General features: G+C 34.5%; 1 protein-coding gene across 2 annotated transcripts in view; it reads right to left on the bottom strand.

The window, feature by feature from the left end:
* The window catches only part of VPS13B (vacuolar protein sorting 13 homolog B), a 312128-nt gene extending 288214 nt beyond the window's left edge, over nt 1-23914 (bottom strand). For both annotated transcript variants that reach the window (XM_087706818.1, XM_087706819.1), the window contains exons 1-7: nt 23498-23914; nt 22297-22464; nt 20775-20918; nt 7543-7660; nt 6305-6472; nt 5101-5282; nt 3745-3919 (exon numbers count right to left, since the gene is read on the bottom strand). In XM_087706818.1, coding sequence (XP_087562944.1) covers nt 3745-3919; nt 5101-5282; nt 6305-6472; nt 7543-7660; nt 20775-20918; nt 22297-22443 — 934 coding nt within the window. In that variant the 5' untranslated portion in view covers nt 22444-22464; nt 23498-23914. The remainder of the gene's footprint in view (nt 1-3744; nt 3920-5100; nt 5283-6304; nt 6473-7542; nt 7661-20774; nt 20919-22296; nt 22465-23497) is intronic.
* Nucleotides 23915-24204: the final 290 nt, after the last annotated feature.

A 24204-nucleotide genomic window follows, 5' to 3' on the forward strand; every position in this document is an offset into this window, starting at 1 on the left:
TTTTTAAAAGGATGAAATAATTTGAGATTAAATTATTAATCTCAATTAAAGTGAGGAGTTATTGGAAGATATATTTTAAAGATTTATATGGGAATGATAATATCATCTCTAGAACGTCTTCTCCTCAGAAGGCCACGTGACTACCCTGCTTGCATTTAGAAAACAAGTACAGTATAGTTTCAGTAGGTCTTGGGTTCTGGTTTATTATTGTTTGCTATAATTACATAACTGTTTCTTTTATTTTTCTTGGCTGTATATAATTGATTTGTAAGCATGCCCAGAGTAATTGTAGATTTGGGTGAATCATAAATATTGTAAATAAAATTAAATATAACAAAGTGGAATTGAAACAAATGCTATGAATGTTAGCATTTATTTGAGGAAAAATAATGAAAAGGAATGCCTAAATATTGCCAGAATGTTCAAAAACGGTAGGGCTGCATGTAGGGATAGTATAATTGGAGAAATGTTATAATCTGAATTGAGTTTATTTACAAAATGATCATGAGAATCGTTTAATATGGCATGAAGATTGACTCTGGGCTAGATAATTTTAAGAATAGCAACAATATTTTCCTATACAAATGAAGAGTAAAAAGAGTAAGTGCAAAATTAGTTTTGAATTAGTTTGTTAAATATATCTAGGAAGATACTTGACAGAAGTGAAGTGACAATGGGCAAAATATGAAAAGCACACTTCAACTTTTTGCTTCAGGGGAGATATACAACTAGATTTTTGCTCTTTAGCAAATCACTGAGAAATGAATGAAAGTGAGAAAGTGATGGTATATTACTTAATTCAGAGAAATCCTACCACAAAGCGAATACTTGAATTACAGAATGTTTGGGTGAAATGAAGCTGGTTGTTAAATGTGATGGGTGCTTGGAGCTTTTAGCACATTTTTATGGATTGCTATGAGCCACCTAGATTCATTATGTGAGACAGGCAGCCATATCAGTCCTGTGAGTGAGTGAATCAATCAATCATTCAATCAATCAATCAATCAATGTACGTGATGAAAATAAAATACATATGAAAATAAATGAGCCACTTTATTTATTTAGTATGCACTTTGGTTGTTTAATGTACACTATATTGCCCAAAGTATTCGCTCACAACTGAGTCTGATTATGTGGATGGGTGAGCAAATACTTTTGGCAATATAGTGTATTTACAGCTAAACCTCTCTTGTAAGGAATGAGTTCTTTTCCATAAGAAATCGGTGTGTTCTTCTACTGACTGACTGACTGTCTGTGTGTCTATTTATCTATCTTTGTGTACTGCCATATTCTCAAAACCCCCACTTTACTACATAGGAAATAACAATACAGAATCATAAAATATTAAAACTCCCAATGTCTTTGGCTCTCAATACAAGTAAAATATGCTGAGGGTGAGGAATGCTTGATAATACACAGTGCATGCTGCTCCTACTGCAGTTTCTGGATGTCTTCAAAAGCAGCCTTACATAAGAGAAACATAAAAGTTAAATGTAGTAGTCATAGAATACTGAAGTACTATATGCGGAAAAGAAGAGAAGGGTCAAGAACAAATATACGTGAATATGAACTGAATACAAAATGAATGATCAGTAAGGAAAAGTAAACAATTTCTATAGAGAGAATTAATGTTTTGGGATAAAATACGGGTAAATTGATTTTATATTTGATCACGCCCATTTTATAACCTCATGTTTAATTGTGCTAACTACTACTCTATATTAATAGAATCAGGCAAGAATATGTAATTACAATCCTTCAAAGTCAGTGCTCCATGCTCTGTTATTCCAAGTATGAGAAGTTCATTATAAAGTGAAATAACACAAAGAGCTCAATGAGAAACAGTTTTGTGTGTGTGTTGTTATAATAAATTTCCTTATTAAAGAGATGGGGCACTTATGTTTAATTTTTCATTTAAATAATAGAAGAAATAACGAATAGCTTTGTAGGTGGTATGTTCTGAGGCTGTCATATAAATCCAATAAAAATAATGGAAACAAATCCACATGGACCCAACACAGAGTTTATCATTCTTTTCGTCCAAATCAGTACAATAAAAGCAAAACAGCTCTGCTTCCTACAGTAATCTAATGAAAGCCACACAACAGCTAAAGTGGTTAAACTTGGCTACTCAATGATATAAGTTTCACTTTCACTGTAAATAGGCTCAGATGTTTGCATAAAAGTAACGCAATTACTTTTAAGGGGCAGAAATGACATAACTTTGACACCTATTCTCAATTTATACTGCACTGCACTCTAAAATGCTCTTTAGTGATTATTACCTATCTACGGTTATATTTTAAAAAATCAAGAGTTTAAAAAAATTAAGATCACTAAACCGAGATATCAGTAACTTCACTACACAGATACTTCAATAGCATTTCTCAAATATACTTGCCCGTTTCATTATATTGTCTCTTTTCAACCCATATCCATTTTAATGTTATTTTGATGTTATCTAACCTAAAAAAAACCATCTTTCTCTATTCTCAAATTATCCAACATTTACTAATTGCTTTGTAATATAGGTACACATACTGTATCTGAATTAAATTGTAAATTTCTTTTTCTACATCTATCACAGATGCAATAAAGGAGAATGTCTGTAGCTCAGAATTAAAATGAGGAGTTCCTTGGTGCTCTCTGGGTTTGTTTGTTTTCTTGCAGATGTTTCAATATTCAAACTAGGTAACATCATCAGTGCTAAGGTACCGGGTACTGAAACATCTGCAAGAAAACAAGCAAGCTCAGAGAGCACCAAGGGCTCTCATAGATGGCTAGTTAAAGCAAGTTATTAATGTTAGTATGCTTTCATATCGCCTTTTGTATCATTACACATGAATGAGAAATAAAGTAAATAATTTAAAGTGTGTTCAGATTAAGAAGGAAATTCTATTAATGCTAACCTACATTAAATAAAGCTACCAAATATAGTAGTAAATATAGTTTAAGGTAATTTCTTCTCAATCAATTATTACTGAATTAGGAGTAATAATAGGAGAATCTAAATCACCTGAATAGATTTATTCTACACATACTCTTTTTGTATCTTATTATAAAATATTAATGTGACTCTTTGAACCAGCCTAAGATCTGTGGAAGACTCAATAAGGTAGCAATCAGTTTTAAATATAATTTCATGGCCTCAGTAAGGTTTCCTGAAAAGATGCATATCTCATAGAAAATGCATTTCCACTAATTGCTTTTAGAAGGTAAAATTGCTTTTAATAAAAAATGTTTCTGTGCAAGACTTCATAAAACAGATTTTGTTATAAATCAAATCAAATTATTGCTTAATATTTAAATCCTAATAAATAAAGGTAAATGTGAAGGTTCCCCTCGCACATATGTGCTAGTCATTCCTGACAGTAGGGGGTGCTTATCTCCGTTTCAAAGCCGAAGAGCCAGAGCTATCCAAAGACGTCTCCATGGTAATGGAGCAAGACTAAATAACGAAAATGCACGGAATGCTGTTTCCTTCCCGCCAAAGGTGGTTCCTATTTTTTCTAATTGCATTTTTACATGCTTTCGAACTGCTAGGTTGGCAGAAGCTGGGACAAGTAACGAGAGCTCACTCCATTACTCAGCATTAGGGATTCGAACTGCCAAACTGCCGACCTTTCTGATCGACAAGTTCAGCATCTTAGCCACTGCTTATGGAACATTCCACCTTAAAAATAGGCTCTTTGGAGTTTTATAGAAGTGAACAGTCTGTTTCAAAGTCAGATTCTTTCTTATTACCTGAGATATTACCCAAGATATCCTTGGTGTGACAAACAGGGTCTTCACTTTCTCCATCTTTAACGTTACCAATTTCTCCATAGTACAGTGAAATTACAAGCTGCATTATACGGATAAACATAGGAAGCTGTTGATCAGTAATAGAAAGCTTCAGACTTTCAACTAAAGTATGAACCTGCAAGTACAGAGAAGAGCACATAATAAAACTGATCAGATTCCAACATTCATGCTTAAGAAGCATCTGAAGACTGACAGACATAGATAGCATAGGAGAGAAAAATTAAAGGTTCAGTGGGGTTGTCTCTATCTTCTCATGCAAAACAACTTCGGAACCAAATGAATATAAACTTTTATTTTTAGTAAAATAGACATAACAGACTCAATTCTGAAAGAAAATATTTTATCTTTAATAGTTCTGATAAAAAAATAATTAAAGCCAGCATTAGCAAAAAAAAGGAAAGTCTATGATCTAACCAATACCTTTAATACCCTGTTCTGAAAGATTTTGGATAATAAAGTACACATTCTAAATTGGAAAAGCTACTTTGAGAGTATACAGCTGAGAATTCCATAGGAAATGGCCACTACCTAAAAAAAAAAATTGTTGATAGTGATCCAATATTTCTGAATATTAATCTTCAGTTCTAGAGTCAAGCCTGTTTGAAATTTGTTATAGCTAATAAATTGAAGTTTCACTGAACAGCTTTAAATGTCCTTTATGTTGAATTGGTAGCCTGCATTAGAAGACTGAAACCACATGCTACTGAATAAATTATGCACAAAACAACTGCTTATTACAGCATGTGGCATCAATAATACTAGTAAAATTAACTGCACATAGGGATAGATGAATTACAACACACAAGTCCACATCTGGAAACAACTTCAATATAGATAAAGTTACGGAGCTTCCTCAGTTTTATGTCAGAAATAGGATAAATTTCCAAACATATATGGTGCTATTGACTCTTGGATTTAGCTGATGATGCTGGTCCCAAGATACATATTAAGATATGTCACCTTGACATAAGATTAAAATAAAATACTTCATAAAAATATTCTGAACTGCAAACTGTGATTTTTCCCCCTTAGTTATATTTTTTCTATTAACCATAGTCATGCCAATATCAAGAAAGAAAGAAAGCGTCCAGAATTTCATAAAGTAACATCATTGTACAACATGGATAAAGTTAATACTTAATACAGAAATTCCTGAAACTTAAGTTCTAGCCATGGATCAGAACACAACTCTCATATATTTTTTTGTTTCATCATAAATGTGCCTCAAAAAAACTTCAATTATCTGTTTTAGGATTTTCAAGAATATATGACTCAATTATCAGGAAATCTACTTACTTTAATAATGGACGGCATTTTAGAATTAAGATTATCATAAGTGAAGTGCAAGCGAGTTCTAAATGAACACTTGTATAGCAGAGGATCTTGATAAAATTCAATTTTGCCACTAGCATTCCTCTTGTCTAGACAAACTGTACAATCAGAAAAGTTTATCACTTTCCTTAGCACCAAATCAGTTGCTATGAAAAGAAAGAAAAATATTGTTCCATTTTAATAGCAAGACAAAACAAATATTGTATGATTATTTACATTCTGCTTAATAGGGAAAGAACCATACATGGCAAGACTGAATAAACTTTTTTGTAAATAACACCCAACCGTTGATTGGGACATTGGAAATAATGCTTCAAAACGGGAGGTGCATGGAACAAAAAATATACAATGGATAGTACCAGTATGAAAACTACATTTGCATTATCTTTCTTTTAAAATAAATGTGCAATTACTCTTGATGTATGAAATAACTCTCCTCCTTTCACATTAAAAATAACAACACATATTCACTTTTGGAAAGGTTCCAGCAACCACACAGATTATGTATGCTTCTTTGATATATAACAGAATAACAGAGTTGGAAGGGACCTTGGAGGTCTTCTAGCCTAACCCCCTGCTCACGCAGGAAACCCTATACCATTTCAGACAAATGGTTGTCCAATCTCTTTGTAAAAACTTTGAGTGTTGGCGCATGCACAACTTCCGGAGGCAAGTCTTTCCACTGATTAATTGTTATGTTCGGTGTGGCAACCCTTAGATATTGGAGCACTGCTATCATGCCACCCCTAGTCCTTTTTTTCACTAGACTAGACAAACCCAATTCCAGCAACAGTTCTTTATATCCCAGAATTTTTTTATCATCCATATAAAAAATAACACCTGGTCCCCAATTACACCCTGCTGCTTGGTATCCATTTCAATAAGTAACTGTAGAATCTGGAAGGCTCAACTCCCCTACTCCCTCAAAAAGCTGTGTTTCTTGTTCTAAGGACAAAATAAGGAAACACAAAAGGTTATCTTATCCACAAAACTAGCTGGTCTGATGTTTCCTATGTCCAGTCAGGACTAATCTCTCTGGTAAGTTTCACAGAACCCACTTACCTGTTCCCTTATTAGTCACTAGAACAAATATTTCCCAGTGTCCTTAACTTAAGACAGTGAGCTGGTTTTTTTTAAGTCTGGCAGAAAGTTATGACTTACAGATTACCTGATATATCCATAAAGGCTCGATCCCAAAATTCATCTACTGTGTAACATTCCGCAGAAGTGATATTAACAGAAAGAACAATGTCATCCTCCACATATTTGAGTATGAGGTTGTTAATGACGATGTTGACGTTGTTTATAACCCGCCAAATCAAACTTTGTACATAACCTAAGAAGGAAACATGAAGATGGTCAGTTTTTATTAATTTGGGAACTCCACCGGCGAGCTGCTTAAAACAAAATAACTTTGTTTAAATTTGACAATCCAACGAAAAGCTTTTAAATAAAACAAATGCTATCAACTTTTCTGGTCTTTAATCTTCAGTAATTATAAATATCAAATAAAATGGGCATTCTCCCCAAATCAATAGATAATTATTATCCAGTGAAAGTTAGTTTAAATATCACAAATGAATGAATAAGGGGCAAAAACTGGTCTACTGATGTTTTACATAAGAAAAAACATAGACCTGCATGTCAATCTCCATTTCCAAGAAATACTTCTTACATACACCCCAACTCATGCACCCTCTAATGCTACAGAAAGAATGTTGAGACACTGTGCTAGTCCCTTATTAGTGATTTATAGCAATTACTGCATTATCAAACTACAATTGTGCCAATATAACAATGAGGATAGGCTTTATATTGCTACAACAATGGCTCAGTAATTTGTAGGAGATGCTACAAAACTCTAGTGAGGAAGTGGGCCTAGATTGCCTTTTAGAAAATTAACACCCTAAAAAACTGACTATTTTTTATAAACAAGTCTTTGCAATAAGTTGATGCCTTAAAATTGCTTCATGTCCTCATTTAGCAACTGCTTTGTTTAGTGACCATTCACAATTACAACGGTGATAGAAAAGCCATTTTACAACCAATCCTTGCACTTGCCTGAAAAACAAAGGAAAGCAAAAGTAAGATCATAAGTGCAGTTGCAGTTTCACCGCTTTGCTGAGTAACAGAGTTGCAAGTTCCAATTGTGGTTATGAAACAAGGGCTACTTCTCAATGTCCAACAAAAATAGATCAACCACTGATTTTTCAAGTTTATTTCTACTTAATTTTAATAACAAAGCAGAAATTCCAAGGCAGTGACAAATGTCCCCACAAAAACTTTCTATTCAAATTTGGGACGTAGTGTGGAAACTCAAAAGGCCTTCTACAAATCTTATATCTCCTACCCTTTTTCCACAACAGTTATTAAGTACCCAAATACAATATTTATATGGCAAATCACCTGGTGGCAAATCAGGATCAGGAGAAGTGTGTTGAATTTTTCTTGGTTTCACTGTCGTTTTTGAACCTTCTGTAGTACTACGGTTTGTTGAACTGGAACCACAACTTTCATGGTCATCCTAAAATATTTTTTAAATTATTTGTTAAAAATCAGCAAAGTAGGTGCAAACATTAGGTCATTTTTGTATCTTTTTACATTGGAATTAGTGATTTATTTGATTTATATCTCAGCTTTCAACTCAATGAGTACTTAAGGCAGATTAACACAGAATAAGCTTAAAAATAAATCAATACTAAAATACATTAACATAAATAATGTAGAAATAAACTTGAGGAAAGAATGGACAAGCTCTTAAGGGAAAGATACAGTAACTCACTCCTGAAAAATGTGAAAAACACACCCAAAATAACCTCTCACATCTGGTTGATATAGGTGAAGATATAAAGAACTCTTCAGCCTTTCAGGATTCTGTTGCTATATTCCAAAACAGTAAAATAGAATTGCTGTAATTCTTGTGATGTCTCTTTCCTAACTTGGCCTACCTCCAAACCAGGGGTGTCAAACTCATGTCATCATGGCAGCATCACGTAACGTATCAAGACTCCCCCCCCCTTTGCTAAAATGGGCACGACGCATCCAGCCTGCAGGCTGGGAGTTTGACAGCCCTGCTCTAAATCAACCCAAATTGGCTGAACCTAAATCCCAACTACTTTCCTACTGACAGCAGCACCTCTGTTTCTGCTCTTCGTAATCTAGTCCATTAACAAATCTAAGTAATGCTTAGTAGGAGTGACTACTCCCTTACAATTTGATGCAAAGAGCAGTTAAACCTTTGTCATCCACATATAAATAACATCCAATTCTAAAGGCCCACATGACTTCCTCAGCAGTTTCCTATAGATGCTGAACAGCACAGGTGCTGTAAAAGTTGGTTCCCAGACTGATAAAGTTTCAAGAGATAGTTACGTGAACAACCAGCTGCTAATTTCCCCAATACCACTGAAGAAACCTGACTGTTTACTAGTTTGTGGAAAAGCTACATAGAGGAATCAGACAATTTTCACCTAAATATACACAGAGCTGTAATGGTACCAAACTGAGAACAGTTCAACTGTTGAAATTCTTATTTTCCTATTCAATTCAATACAATAGCAGAGTTGGAAGGGGCCTTGGAGGTCTTCTAGTCCAACCCCCTGCCTAGGCAGGAAACCCTATACCGTTTCAGACAAATGGCTATCCAACATCTTCTTAAAGACTTCCAGTGTTGGGGCATTCACAGCTTCTGGAGGCAAGCTGTTCCACTATTCCTTGCACTTTAATAAATCTTGCTAAAGAAAACTCAATGAGAATCATGTTTGAAAAAGAAATAGGCTAAAGATACAGAAAGAATTATCTGCCAAAGCCCAAAGTTAACTGTAGCTGATGTTTTCACAAACTTCTGGAAGAATAAAAAGTGACCTTAAGAACAGAGGGTTTTAAACACAAATTATAGAATTTGAAATGTTTATACAGGATCAAGGCTGCCTATTAAAACATATCTGTAAATTACTATTAAAATAATAGCAAGATAGAAGAAGTAAAAGGTTTTATGATAAAGTAGATGCAGATTTTTAAAGAAATAATTACTATACATTACAACAATGGAAAAACATGGAGAAAAAAATCAATACAATTTACCCCAGCCTATAATTTAACAAAATTGATCAAAAATGTTTACATTTGATAGTTCTTTCGCCTTCCACTTAATAATGTCTGATTCTTGGATACTGCCTGAAAAAGTCCCTGCAGTTTTCTTGGCAAGGATTTCCAAAAATGGTTTGCCATTGCTGACTTCCTAGAGCAGAGAAAAAGTGACTGGACCACAGTCATCCAGCTGGCTTTCTGCCTAAGGTAAGATTAGAACTCATGGTGTTCCAGTTTCTAGCCTGATGCTTAACTACTATCCCATGCTGGTACAAATCTCAAAAATTGATAAATCATAGAATAATACATGTTGGAAACATTACAATACCAAAGCAACCTGTTATTCTATGTGGTAGTCATTAAAAAACATTCAAAAGTACTGTAAAGAAATACACAGCATTATTCAAAGAAATTTAAAAATAAAATTGAAACCTCTCTTTTTCTCTCTAGGAATCTTTCCAGAACAAATAATGTTTTTTTAAAAATCACAATTTATCAAGGTATGTGTTGACAGGAACAAAGAGTAGTTTGAGCCAACTTGGGGGGGGGGGGGCATGGGACAAGAACAGGGAGGCTAGGGAAAGAAGGTACAGAGAACATGCATCTGTGCAGGCAAGAAAGTGCCAGGTACACGTGAGCATGCAATGTGTGCAAGTAGGAAAGAGAATGTGGGTGTAGGTGAACACAGGGGAGAAAGAAGCGTGGTGCGTGTTAGTGAACAAATGTCAGGATAAGTGAGGGATATTACTTGCAACTTTCCCTGCAGGCTTTCCCATTGACTTTGCTAGCAAGAAAGATCACAAATGGTAATCACATGACTATGGGATGCTGCAACTGGTCATATGTTTGAGCTGGTTGCCAACTGGCCAAATTGTGTTCATTTGACCATGAGAGCACTGCAAAAACCCAAACTTTAAGGACCGGTCATTGTTTGGTCAGCACCATTGTAACTTTGACTGATTGCTGAACAAATGAAAGATAGTAAACTGAGGACTATCTATAAGTCACTGACAGCCAATTTGGTGCCATGACTAAGGGATTAGAAAGGTTTAGAAACCAGACAATCATGAGTTTAGTCCTGCCTTGGACACAAAACCAGCGCTCACCTTAGGAAGAAGGCAATGACAAAATTCTTCTGAAAAATGGGCTTTTACCAAAATTGACTCAACAGCAACAAACAAAATCCTAATGGTGGTTACTTAGGAAAGTGATTCTGCAAAAAATGATGATGTAGCTAATGTGCTTGGTTCAGTGATAAACTCATATTGCAGGGAGAAAAGAAAATTATTTGAGCAAAATCCTGAAGCGACTTGTGCTATTGAGAATTATTTTTAAGTCCTGGAATATTGCCTTATTGGCCAAGATTCTCCAATAAAAGATGGAACCCAAGGATTAAGACTGGTTATTCTAAAAAGAATTTACATCTTATAACTGAAGGCATAAAAATATTGTAAGGTATTTACATTGATCCTTCCATTTGAGTAAGCTATTCAAGTTCCTAAAATAGTTGACACTACGCTTAAATCTACAATGACTAAAAAGTCCTAACTTAATTCTATTGTATTGAGTGCGATTTTTTTACACAGAAAATACATTTTTTGATTATAACTTGAAATCTGATTTTAAAACAGAAAGATTTCAAAATTTAAATAGTTTAACAATGTAGTTTGTTTTATTCTGTAGAAATATTTCTCCCTAAAAAGTAAAGCCTACCTAGATTTTAGTTCAAGTCCTAGTAGCCTCAAAGACTATCCATGTGGTTTTCTTGGCAACACTACATAAGCTGTTTGCCAATGACTTCTGGGATGTTTTTTCAACTTCCCAGACTACAGCCCTGACACTGCTTTGAGGTCCCCTATCCAAATACTAATTAGAACCAATCTAGTTTAGCTTCCAAGCCTAGCCAAGGTCAGCCAGGTGCTGCCACCTGCTGTTACATGTTTACTTTATTTCAATTATTTAACTAAGATTAGGCTGCTTTCCAGTTACAGTTAGAAACTGATCCTGTTAGTGCTGACACTGAGCATACTTTTACTAGAATCATTATGTAGCAAAGTTGATCATAAATGTATTGCCCTATGCTGTACTTTAATATGCCTGTTACACAAAAAATTACACACACTAATTAGGATCCAATACATCTGTAACTACATCCCCATGACCCAACAAGACAGCTGCACCCTTGTGGGACAACGACATTTAGGAATTCCTGACAAATGCATGAGATCCGGAGCTAAAGCATTATGGGTTGAGGGGATCTAGCTACAGAATGTGCTCCCTCAGGAATGCAAGTGCCTGGAATTCAAGCAATGTTAAGACATATGGCAAAATATACCTCTTTTATAAATTTTTCTCCATCAAGAAAAACAAATTTAAATTTGCAAAAATCTTTTATATCCTTTTCCAAAACTGACTCCTTAAAATCAATAAAAGGCAACATGGACAAAACCTTTATGTAGAAAAGAAAATGACAGTTTTCTCTACAAAGAACTGTGTGAAATTATAGTTGAATAAGTTGGGAGAAAACTAAGTCATCAAATCAAGGACAGTTTACTTGCCATTCTTTTTTTTAAATAGCCTTGGTATTTTTCAATTGCACATTGGGTCATACACTAATCTATATAGATAAGCAAAACATTTGATTTTGCAATGAACATTCATTTAAAAATCATTTATTTGGGAATTCCTAATATTCTGATGTTTACATTACATCAGCATGATCTATAGCCCAGCAATGTGTTAAAAATGATGTTGGGATTAAGAATTGCATACTAATTATTCCCCAAAGCACTAGAATTGTCCAACTAAGGAGAGATGCATTAAATGCAATACCATTAGGGCTTCCTTATCAAAAGGGATATAAAGAAAATATATTTCATTAAACAGTGAAGTCACTGGTGGAATACAGGCTGCTTCCATTACTTCTCTTCTGAAGCATGAATTTCCTTCCCACCAGCTTTAATCAGTTAACTGTTAAGTCAGCAGCATTAAGCTTGCTTAGCTATAATTCAGCAATATGAATTGCTAAGATGGACCACGATCCTTTTTGTGATTCTGCTTTAAAAATGGTTTTAGATTCAGCATGCAGTGAAAGCCCTAAAATGTAGTTTAATTTTTTTAAAATGCAGAAATGGAAGCAGCGACAGATTTTATTTTCTTTGGTTCCAAGATCACTGCAGATGGTGACTCCAGCCATGAAATTAAAAGACACTTGCTCCTTGGAAGGAACACTATGGCAAACCTAGACAGCATATTAAAAAGTAGAGACATCATCTTGCCAACAAAGGTTTGTATTGTTAAAGCTACAGTTTTCCCCACAGTAAAGTATGGTTGTGAGAGTTGAACTATGAGCAAGGCTAAGCACAGAAGAATTGATGCTTTCGAACTGTTGTTGGAGAAGATTCTTGAGAGTCCCTTGGACTGCAAGGAGATCAAATCAGTCAATCCTAAAGGAAATCAATCCTGACTGTCCTTTGGAAGGACAGATACTGAAGCTAAAAGTCAAATAGTTTTGGCCATCAAATGAGAAGACAGAAGTCATTGGAAAAGACCTTGATGCTGGGAAGATGGAAGGCAAAAGGAGAAGGGGACACCAGAGGATAAGATGGTTAGACAGTGTCATTGATACAGTGGGCGTAGATTTGGGCAGATTTCCATAGACAGTGGATGACGGGGGTTGGCATGCTGTGAGGTCACAGAGAGTCGGACATGACTTAGCAACTGAACAACAAATGGCAAATCACTAATGAGATTAGCAGCTCAAATATAATTATCAAAATATTTAAAAGCAATTCAAATAATTTTAGATAATGAGATTAATTAACATTTCTGGAGTTTAGAGGCCATTAATTACTTGGCTGCTTACATTCATTATTGAACAAAAGCCTAAATTTTAGTTAGCATTTACTGAAAGTAAAATTCTGTTTTTTTCCCTATCCAAATACATGGACTCTATTCATAGACTCCAGGTTAAGAAGCCCTGCTATAAATGATGCTCCTGACAGTAAGGAATAGAGAAACTTTATTGAGCCACTTGTTGCTGGATCATGGATGAGCAATCTTCAGAATTTTAATTAGCCAAAACAAAGGGAAGCAAACAACACACAATTCACCACAAGGGAACTAATTATATGCCTACAATACTAAAATTGTATTTTAGTTCACCATATTTTAACCTAATAAAAAGATAAAAACAGAATAATTGACTTTGAAATTCTTGTGATTGCCACATTTAAAAGGAAGATATTTACAGTATATGCATGACTACATTTCTATTAGTACAGGTATCATAGCAATATAATCTTTGTTTACTAGGCTAAACAAGTAATTTAAATCAGATCATACCAAATATGATAAGGCATAAGACTTGTTTAAAAATTAACATAACCAAAATATATTGTTCCAAGAATCCAGAAGGCTTTCTTTTATCTGCTTTCACGCTGCTCTTAAGATATGTAATTTCCTCACTTTTAAAAGTGAAGTCATATTCCTGCAAAATTTAATTTTCACATGTGTTTCAAATTTTGTTTCTAGAGACCTAAGCATATAATTATACTTTGAATTGGTTTTTTTTTCCTTTTTCCTCCTTTAATTTTGTTTGGTTTCTGCTGTTGATTTTGTTTGTTTTCTTTTCTTGGATCATATTTTATGCCATTTTTAGTTGTCTACTGTAAATCTACTCTAAAAGGCAATCTTTTTCTTCTATAGAATGTTCTGCACACTCTTGATACATGTCAGAGTAATCCTTTTCTTTCATCTGAAAACATTATCCAACTATAATGTTTGGATCATTGTTATCTTCAAAATTCAAGTTTACAGGCTTACAGGCTCTGTGAATACCTAGAAAGGGAAAACATAGGTACAGTTTTTCCTGCTTTTTAAATGTTTTTAGAAAAAAATAATGTTTTATATAACTCTGTCATTCATTCAGAAAATTTTGGTTATTGGACAGAGTAGAGTAAATTAATATCACTAAATAATTCTCACAATAATGGAAATATTAGAGACATATATAGGGCCTTGCAAAATGCTACAAGAGCCAGGGGCAGAAAGGACTTTGTTTCTGTGTCCCACCAGGTGGCATTCTCTATATTATTCATTCTTACATTTATCCATATTTTTTGCCATCAAAGTACACAATCAGGAAATTACGGTAAGCTTGTAACCAAAATGTATCAAATTAATTTTTGATTACAAAATAATTAAAAATATTTTTTTTATTTTAAAGATTTGTTTCAATTCTTCAATATTTTTTTCTGAAACACACATTTCAAAATGAAAATAGTTAAAATGTTTTTATTTGTGACAATATATATTGTTATTCTGTCTCAAAGCAATTCCTTTTAAGGTGTTTGTACTTTTTCTAGATATATGTCCTCTTAGTAACAGAAATTAGTGCATATAGGAGGATGGACCTTTTTTTTCTACAATACACTACAAAAACTACTTGATTATAGCATTATTTTTATTGGCTTTAAAGTGGAGGCTTTTTTTCCTTTTAATCTTTAATAATTGCCTATTATAAAATTGTCACATTGTATAATGAGAAATTATACATGTAGAAAAAATTATAAATATATTCATCCTACTTTTGCAACATCTACTTACTATTTTCAACTTGTTTCTCAGGGCAATACTACTAATCAAGATAAAATACAAGAATTAAAAAATGCAACAGTTTATAGATTTAAAAAAAAACCCTAATCAGATACATAATCCACAATAACTAACATCAGTACAGATTTGATCAGATGGCATATTCTATCAGGGCAAGGAGCTATACATCATCTAAATGCACAAATTATTTTAAAATGTATAATCTACAGAATTAATAGGATGTAAAAAAAAGCTCTTAAGGATATATATGGAGCATTTTAGAGAGAAAGGTTGGAAGCTAATTACCTAAATTCCTTAAGCTTCTAAATATAGGCATAGAAAAGGAAAAAATGATTGCAAAAAATATAAATGAAAGCAAAGATATCATTGGCACAAGTCCAAATGTTACTCTCCAAAGGTCCACATGCTATGGAATAATTTGTCCAAATGTCAGTTGTAATTTTCAAAATGCCTTTCTTGCCATAGATTCTTAAACATCTGTAACAAATACTTGTTTTGAGAGTGCTTTACATTTGTGACATTTGACCTTTTGCTATATGCCCCACAAAATTCAAGTTTCAAATACCACGCAAGCAGGAAACCTGATCATTCCAGCAGTAGCCATCTGCATGGTCCAATATCAAATATTAGTTCTGGGTTGCACAATGTCATGTGTTACAAATCTGTTTCTGCAGCTTCTATAATTAGTTGTAATTTGCTGCTTCTAAAATGTGTTTCTTATGGGACATCTGGCCTCAAAGCTTCTACCTTAGCACTGAAAAAAAAATACTTAGTGTTCTGGATGTTTTATTTTTAAAAAATATAAAGCAGTACATGGGTGGCATAACTAGGACCAGGCTTCTTTTAAAAAATCAAGATTCTCATTATAGTATATATTTTTAAAATGCAAATATAAAAAAAATATCATATTAAGAACAGCAACGCTGCACTTCTGCATACTTTACCTTGAGAAAATCCTTATTTTTCAATCAACATAGATCATACTGCAAAACATTCTATACAGAGATTCAGTTCTCTTGTACATTTTACAAGATGATCGTAGAAATGCAACAAGAATGATTACGGAAGGAAAATAAATAGGCTTAAAATATGGGTTATCACTCTCAGGAGCCAATGCTTAAATAACCCCTACAAGTGACAAATAAACATAAACCATCTAAAAGAGAAAGAACAAACTACATTTGTAAAAACTAGATACATATATGTCCATCACTCTATTCTCTTTGGGTATATGTTTTGCTTCCATCACTTCATACACCACTTCATATATTGCCTGTCGTTATTTAATCTTAAATCTCGTACCAGCTATATTTTTCTCAATATTCCCTTTCTTCTCAACCTTTCATTATAATAGAATAATTCAAACCTCATTTATTGTCTCTATATGACCAAATCATCTCAACCTACTCCTTTCTTATTGATCAGTCAACTGTATTCAATTCATGTTCATTCCACACCCATTCTTTCTTGACTTTAACTATTCTTGTTGTACCACACACAATTTTTAGTAACTTATTCCCATTGAATTCAATTTACTTTTACATTTCTTCTGTCATCTCCAACCATTGCTCCCATATAACAAGATGCCAATTATCACCTATAAACTTGTCCATGGCCAGGGCCAAGTTACTTGTAGGATAAGTATGCCTCCAAGAGACATTATCATTGCATGAGATGGTATGAAACACTGTTATCTGATGGCACTTAAAAGGTGTGTCTTCTCTGTTGTAACATTCATGCTTTGGAACAGCATTAATTACCCAACAAGATTCAGATGGCCCCAATCTCCAGTAAGACCTTGACTTTTCCCAGGCAATTATCCAAGCTACTGTAAAGGCTGGAAACTGAATGACTGTGACTTGTTTATATTATTATTTTCTTTATGGTGTCTTTATATTTTTGATTTAGGGGCTTTGGTTTTAATCCTGCTTTAACCACCAGAGTTACAATGTGCAAGTTGTGTAGTCAAATAAATAACCAACAGTACAGAAGCATAGTCTTATGCTTCTCCTTAATATTATTTCTTCACACTACTCTCCTATCTGCATTTGTAGATATTATGTCTGTATTCATTTTCTTACATTTAGAGAGTATTCCACCAAGGCATACAAAATCTACTTCCTCCAGTTTTGTGCTATTTAGGTATAATTTTCAATCCTTCTCCTCTATTGAATACAACCGTTTCCCTCTTTAAAATATAATTTTCAGACCCATTCATTGCATCCTACAATCTGTTTAACATTCATTAGAAATCATGAGTCCTTAGCCAAGCCAAGATTCACCTGCATATGAAAGTACACATGCATTCATAATTAACAAATTCTCATTAGTCAAAACTTATTGGTTGACACAAGCCAATTAACAAAACTTATTGTCAATACAAGCTTGCTTTATATATTTATCCATAAATATATTAAATAACCAAGGGAAATATTAAGATTGGATAGTAGTTCTCTCTTTTTTTAACATGATAACAGAGATCCCTGAGGTACACATATCAGGCATAGGCAAGAGCAACAAAATAATTTCCAAATCAGAAAATGCTGTTGGCAAAAAACGAATTCATCAATGGTGGGTTCCTATCGGCTTGGACCGGTTCAGCCGAACCGGTAGTGGTTTGGCGGCCTGGGTCGCTGGAACCGGCAGCATCACTCCCCCCGAACTGGTTGTCCATCCTGTTTTTACTTCTGCGCATGCACAGAATAATTTTTATTGCACTGTGCATGCGCACACGAGCGAACCGGCAGTAGTGCCTAACGGAACCTACTCCTGAAATGCTTTAGAGCAGGAGTAGTCAACCTTTTTATATCTATTGCTTACTTTTGTATCTCTGTTAGTAGTAAAATTTTCTAACCACCCACCGGTTCCACAGTAATGGTGATTTTATGAAAACCTAATGAAAATGTTTTTAAATAATGCTATGAAATTTTTTTAAAAAGTCAATGAAATTTTTAAAAAGGAAAGTGCTTCAATATCGGACAAAACCCCTACCGCCCACCATGAAAGCTGGAACGCCCACTAGTGGGCGGTAGGGACCAGGTTGACTACCACTGCTTTAGAGAAACCCTAGAGTTTTGACGAGAGAGATATTAAGATGGCCTTCCACATAGAGGGGACATAAATACATAATACCTTACCTGTACTTATACTACATACAGACACCAGGTTCCTCTGGTTAAAGGAAGCAGAAAAAATCTAACACATTCTCTTGTGATGCCCCTCTTCACTCACAACCATGTAAAATCAGAGGAAACTATCTGCTTTCTTCTAGCTGACTGATCACCAAATAGCTCCAGTTAAGTCACTAAATGTGATGAAAATGCTACTGCTATTAGATTTTCAGTTATCTAATATACTTAATAATCCGTCCTTGCTCAAGTTGATTTAAATCCTATGTATATTCTACTTATTCGTTTTTACTGTTTTAATGTGTGTGCTTCTTTTGGTTGGGCTTTTGACCTGTTGTTATTGTTGCAATACTGCTATTTTAACAACAATATTGTTAAAATTGTTGTACTTCCACAGTACAATTAAAGTCTGTGTTATGCTTTTAACAGATTTCTTGTATACTTTTATAACTGTGCCTCAGCTCCCGTCCTTTCATTAGTAGAATTTGTCCATTAAACAGCCATGGAAATGTCTACGCTACAAGCCACCTAACAATAGTAATAACAATTTTTTCAATTGATTGCTATTGAAATTCTTGCTCTAACCATCTTTGCCATTTTATGTTTTACGGTTTTATATCAATGTCTACCATCTACACAGAATTCCCTTATAATGGAGGAAACCCCTTCTTTCTAAACATTTGTTATTTTTTTCTTGAAAATACGCTACATAAAGAGGGGGGGAAAGATCTAACAAATTAGTAATTAATTAGTAATTAATTAATTGCTAATTAGTAATTAAAAGAAAAGTATATGTAATAGAGAGGAATGATTTCCAGAGTTCAATTGTTGATTTAGAATATTACAAAATATTAAGCAGGATAGAACAAGGTTGAACTTGGATGAAGTTATTTTCTCTCCCCAACAGTGGCCAGAGACTGGATCACAACGAAGCATGAAAGTTATGGCTTTTTTAGCCCAGGATCTGGATTTAAGTTTTATACTGCATTGAAACATCTTACTCAAATGTGAAAACAAAGAACTGACTCTTCGGCCAGCAAGCTGCAGAAGCCAACCAGTAATAGAAGTATCATTGATAGATTAAATAAAATTCTTACAAAAGCAGTTTGCCTTTAGTAAATTTTGCAGTAATGCAGTAAATTCCATTTAGTTAGTTGCACAAAGACATTTTTCATTAATTTACTCCCTTCAGTTTCTGCAAATATGATTGGTGTGGGCAGGGAACCAGAAGATTATTCAAAATATGCTCTTAAAGTAAATGTTGGACCAAGAACGGCAAATCTGGAAAATTAAGTGCTGGTAGTCCTTGACTTGTGACTGGTCACTTAGCCACATCCCACTGGTCACATGATCGTATTTAGGGCATTCAGCAACCTGCCCACATTTATGATAGTTTGCAGCATCCTGTGGTCCTATAACCACAATTTATAATGATCTTTGTCAGAAACCAGTGTTTACATCCAGTTCTTGCAAACAAACAAAACGGCCATTGGCTAAAAAGTGTTATCTTAACAACCATTGCATTCAATTAATGGCCACTGCAAAACAGGTCATAAAATTAGGCAGAGTCATGTGATGACCCAGTTAAAAACCAGCACAATTTACAACCTTAATTCTGGATACAATTACGGTTGTAATTCAAGGATTACTTGTAATGTATTTGACATTTAGGCCCCATTTCACCAATTATACAATTTGGGTAAATGATGGCTTCCTTTTTTTTAGAACCTGATTCTTAATTCTAGTAAATTAGTACATACATTAATAAATTTCAAATACATTAATGCTAATGTATATATTTACCTCCTTACTATGATAAATCTGGAAGAGTCATCTACATTTATACTGGAAATAATTCATAACTGCAAAATTCCATTATTTCACAGGTGTAAAGACACATTCTTACAATGTCAAAAACAAGCAATTTAAATCCAGACTAGTCCATTATAAGCATTAGGCACAAAAGGCAATTAGCTGACTTTGGACCAGTCACTCTCTCTCAGCCCATTTCAACTCACAGGGTTGTTGTTGTGTTGTTTATAAAAATAATAAAAGCAGGATAATATAAAATAATAAATAAGGGACATGCAGAGACTATCCCTCCCACCAGAAGAAAGTAGATTAAAACAGATTGCACCACAAAAGCAGAAAAAAATGGTTCAGGAATTTGAAACTCTATTTCACTATAAATAGAGCTTAGTCTGACCTATAGCAATAGCTGAAATTCTTTCATAATGAATTCAGTTTTGCAATAAATTTATCAACAATTGAATCTTTAAATCTCTGCAAGTGACATTTCCAATTGTGATGTTAGCCAAGAAAACCTTGACAACTCAAGTTTCATATGCTTCCCAACCACTGAGTATGTTCAACCTCAAATCAGAATATCCAGTTACTAGACTATAAAGATAAAATCCAAGTCAATAAGATCTGCATGGAATTCAAGCAGTGGTACAGAAGGATCAAATGATATTAAGTCAAAGATGCTACTTCTATATCTGTTCCTAACAAATAAAGAGATCCAGAGCACTAGCTGGTTGAAAAGAAAAAGAAAACTGAAGGAATTCGACTGCTCAATCCCAAATCTATTGCCAATTCAGCAAAAAAGCGGTACCAACTGCTTTGAGAGAAAACATAATTTCCCTAAACTTTCAATCATAATTTCACAAAAATCATCAAGCGCTTTCCGAAATTCTACACATAACATTATTAACACAAAATACTTTTAATAATAACTAACAATGTTAAGATGTCGTATGACTCAGTTCACACTGTCTTATTTTATTTAGGCTTGCCAGTTGTTACCTGGAGTCCATCCTTTAACTTCAAGATGCATTCCATTGTATTGATCGTAATCACGACTGGTTCCGAACCAAGTTTTGTCCATGGTACATGAATACGCAATTCATGAATGTGTCCACTTAAAAAGGTAAACGGCAATTTCAGCTCCTTGAAAGTAAAGTACATGAGATGACTGAGTTAGCTATTAAAACCTAATTTAAATGAAATGGGTTGCCTCAACACCTACTTACAATTATTAAAACTTAGTTCAGCATATTTCTTTTTTTAATAGCTAACAATATTCGCGCACGTCCAATAATTTGCTGGAATATTTTTTCCAATTCAAAATAACTGGATTTCAGATAATTCAAATTCCACGGATTGTTTGGATTTTATAACTGATACTTGAAGATTCGACAGTAAAAATGCATAGCTTACAAAATATGAAATATGTTAACCATGTAAAGCCATGTTTTCTGCCGATGAATGGTTTCTAAAATACTGCTTACAGCATCTTTCAGGAAACAATCCCATTTAATGTAACCGTTCAAGAAGTTTAGTTATATAAGCTAGACCTTCTACATGGGCACAAGAAACTACAAATCACAACTTATGTCTCAATATATGAAATTTGCTCTAAAGCAGAAATTCACATGAATCATATATCTATGGATCTGCATTATTTGCTGGACTGAGAGACTAAATAAACAAGACATAGGAAAACACAATGTCTGCCTTATTGATATCGTCCCTATGAGAAATGAAATTTCTACATGAGAACTAAATTTTTAGAAGTATAATATATACTGATAAAGCAAAGTGGTGGGTGTATGTATATGTCAAAGAAGAAAATACAGCTACTAAAATAACTGAAGAAAAAACTACCATCTCTCAGTATTATTAATAATTAAACATGAAATAGTAACTATAATGGAGCACTTAAAGCTGACAACCCAGACAATAACAGTATATTTGTAATTGCAATTTTAATCTACAATTATGTGAGATGTTTATGCTCTTTTTGCTGACTTATAAGAACTTCTTATTAATATCAATTGCTTGATAATCGCCACTGATTCAAATGTAAGCTTTAACAATAACCAGTTCACATGTCAACAATGAAAAATAAATATTGATAGCTATAAGTACTTTACACTTAAGACTTCAATGTACAAAATGTTAATTTAGAATGTTTTAACGGAATTAGATTTTTAAAAGTATTATTGCTACATAGTATCTGTCATTAAGTATCAAAGAAAGCTTATTTATTCATATAATAGAAACCATAGGCCTATTTCAATATTTTGATAATTGCTTAATTTAATTGAAATCCTTCCAAAATTATTACATATATTATATAGAAGTGTTTAGACACAAACAGTATTTATCAACATAACAAGGACACATGACATATTAATCAATTATATCATATAGTTATAATATATAATATATATTGTAATATACTATTCGTAGACTGTTATCATTAAGAATAACTTTAGGATAAAGTTTTATTTAAGATTTAATCAAAATAATTACAATTATATACCTGTTCAAGAACATCGAGTTTTAGCTCAAGTTTGCTGAGAACTACATCTCCTCCCCAGAGTGACAACTGTAAATCAGAGGGCTTCAAATTCTTGATGTAACGATTCACATAACTCATTAGAATAGGAGTTACATAGGATTCCAGCATTGTGCCTTTATTCACAAGAGCCTTTTAAGAAAACATATTGTAACTTTAGTATACATAATAATTTAGGATTAGCTGTGGTTCACATGTATTAAACAAAAACTCAGGAATTTAAAATGCTATACTGTATTCTAACACTTTGGATCAATGTATATTGATTTATATACATTGTATACTTGAAAATTTAATGCAATATATAAGTAGGTATTAAAAAGTAGAAGTAAATCCAGTGGAATCTGTGGCTTTTATTATCAGCTAAATGATAGTAAAGATATTGCTATTAGAAGTATATATCCAGCAAACTAAATTTAGTACAACAAAACCTCCTTCCTTTGGAACCCCACCACCACCACCATCCATTACATGCATGTCTGTTTGTTTATGTATACATACACAATCATATCCATCAAACAATGACTTTTATGAAATAAGCCTGAAATTAAAAGGATTGCAACCCACATGACGTCTTCTTCCAAACATCATGCTAAGCCAAAACTAAATTCCTGCATTTGGGCTTCATTTTAACTTAATCAATGATTTAACTCTATAATCTTACATTGGACTGAAACCTACAGCAAATTAAATGTTAGCACATTCTGTAACCGATTTGCTCTTAGGCAACAATACAAGTTTGCTTTAAGTGCAAAATACAATTAGGTCATTAATACTGATGTACGGTACTTTGAATAAATGTGTATTCTACCCATACATGATCTTCTTGTCTGAATGCAAGTAAGCAAATTTTAAATTTTAAAAAATACTGTAAAATATCTAACTTTACCACATAACATTACTGCCCCAGTTGTGTCTCTCCCCCCACAAAAAAATAGTTTCCACTATGTGCATCGTCTATTTCACTTGTCGCAGTGTCATAACATGACTTAGCATACCTTTCAACTCAGTTAACCGCAGCTTCTTAAGAAACCTCCTACTCACACTTCATCGCCCATAATTTATATTCTTACGGTCCACGACAACAGAACATTCCTCATTAAAGCGGCACTATATACTCAGAAGTTCCCAGGGCACAGAAGAAAACATGCAAACCACCATGTACCTTTCAAGGACGGGCTTTCCACGCGAACCCCGAAATTCGGCGTCTCCCCCCGAAACAGGTCCCAGAGGTGGCAGCTTCGTGCTTCTGGTGCTGAGCCCCCTCCCTTCTTTCCCGTTGAACCCCCCACCCTCCGCTGCCTCCGAGCCTGACACGCGTCCAGATGCGTGTTCCCGCTTGCCGTCTTCGCATCTGTCTCCTGAGTAAGTCTCTGGCCAAGCAGCCTCCGGCTCTTCTCCTGCCCGCCAAGTCCGTTTTCGTATCAGACTCCCCCCCCCCCCCACTCCAAGGTCAAAAGCCGCTCTTCCCAGGCGCCGCCTCACAAACCGCGGAGCTCCGGCCCACCCACCGCCGCCGGGACCCTCATTTTCAGGGTCAGCCCAACAGAAAAGGGGCCGCCGAGGGTCAAAGGGGCTGCGCTCTCCACGCCCGCCGGGACACTTCCGGGTTCCACGACAACTGGTGTTCTCCTTAAAGCCGCCCCTCGCGGTCTCGGGGAAAGGTTTCGCGGTGACACCATCCTGCGGAAGGCGTCGCAGAGGGCGAAAAGAGGGAAAGCGGAACGGGGGGGGGGGTGATTGTGCGCGTAGTTCCAGGAGCCTCGCGGGGAGCCCCTCGCTTTCTATTTTTGCAGCGACTTCAGACGACACTACGGACTTTGGAGCCTCCGGTCATTTTTGGAGCAGTTTCCCTGCGAAGTAACAGGCCAA

The sequence above is a fragment of the Thamnophis sirtalis genome, unplaced genomic scaffold (genome assembly GCF_051295495.1).
Source record: "Thamnophis sirtalis isolate CommonGarterSnake01/CBP01778 unplaced genomic scaffold, rThaSir2_p1.2 scaffold_2, whole genome shotgun sequence".
NCBI classification, from domain to species: domain Eukaryota; kingdom Metazoa; phylum Chordata; class Lepidosauria; order Squamata; family Natricidae; genus Thamnophis; species Thamnophis sirtalis.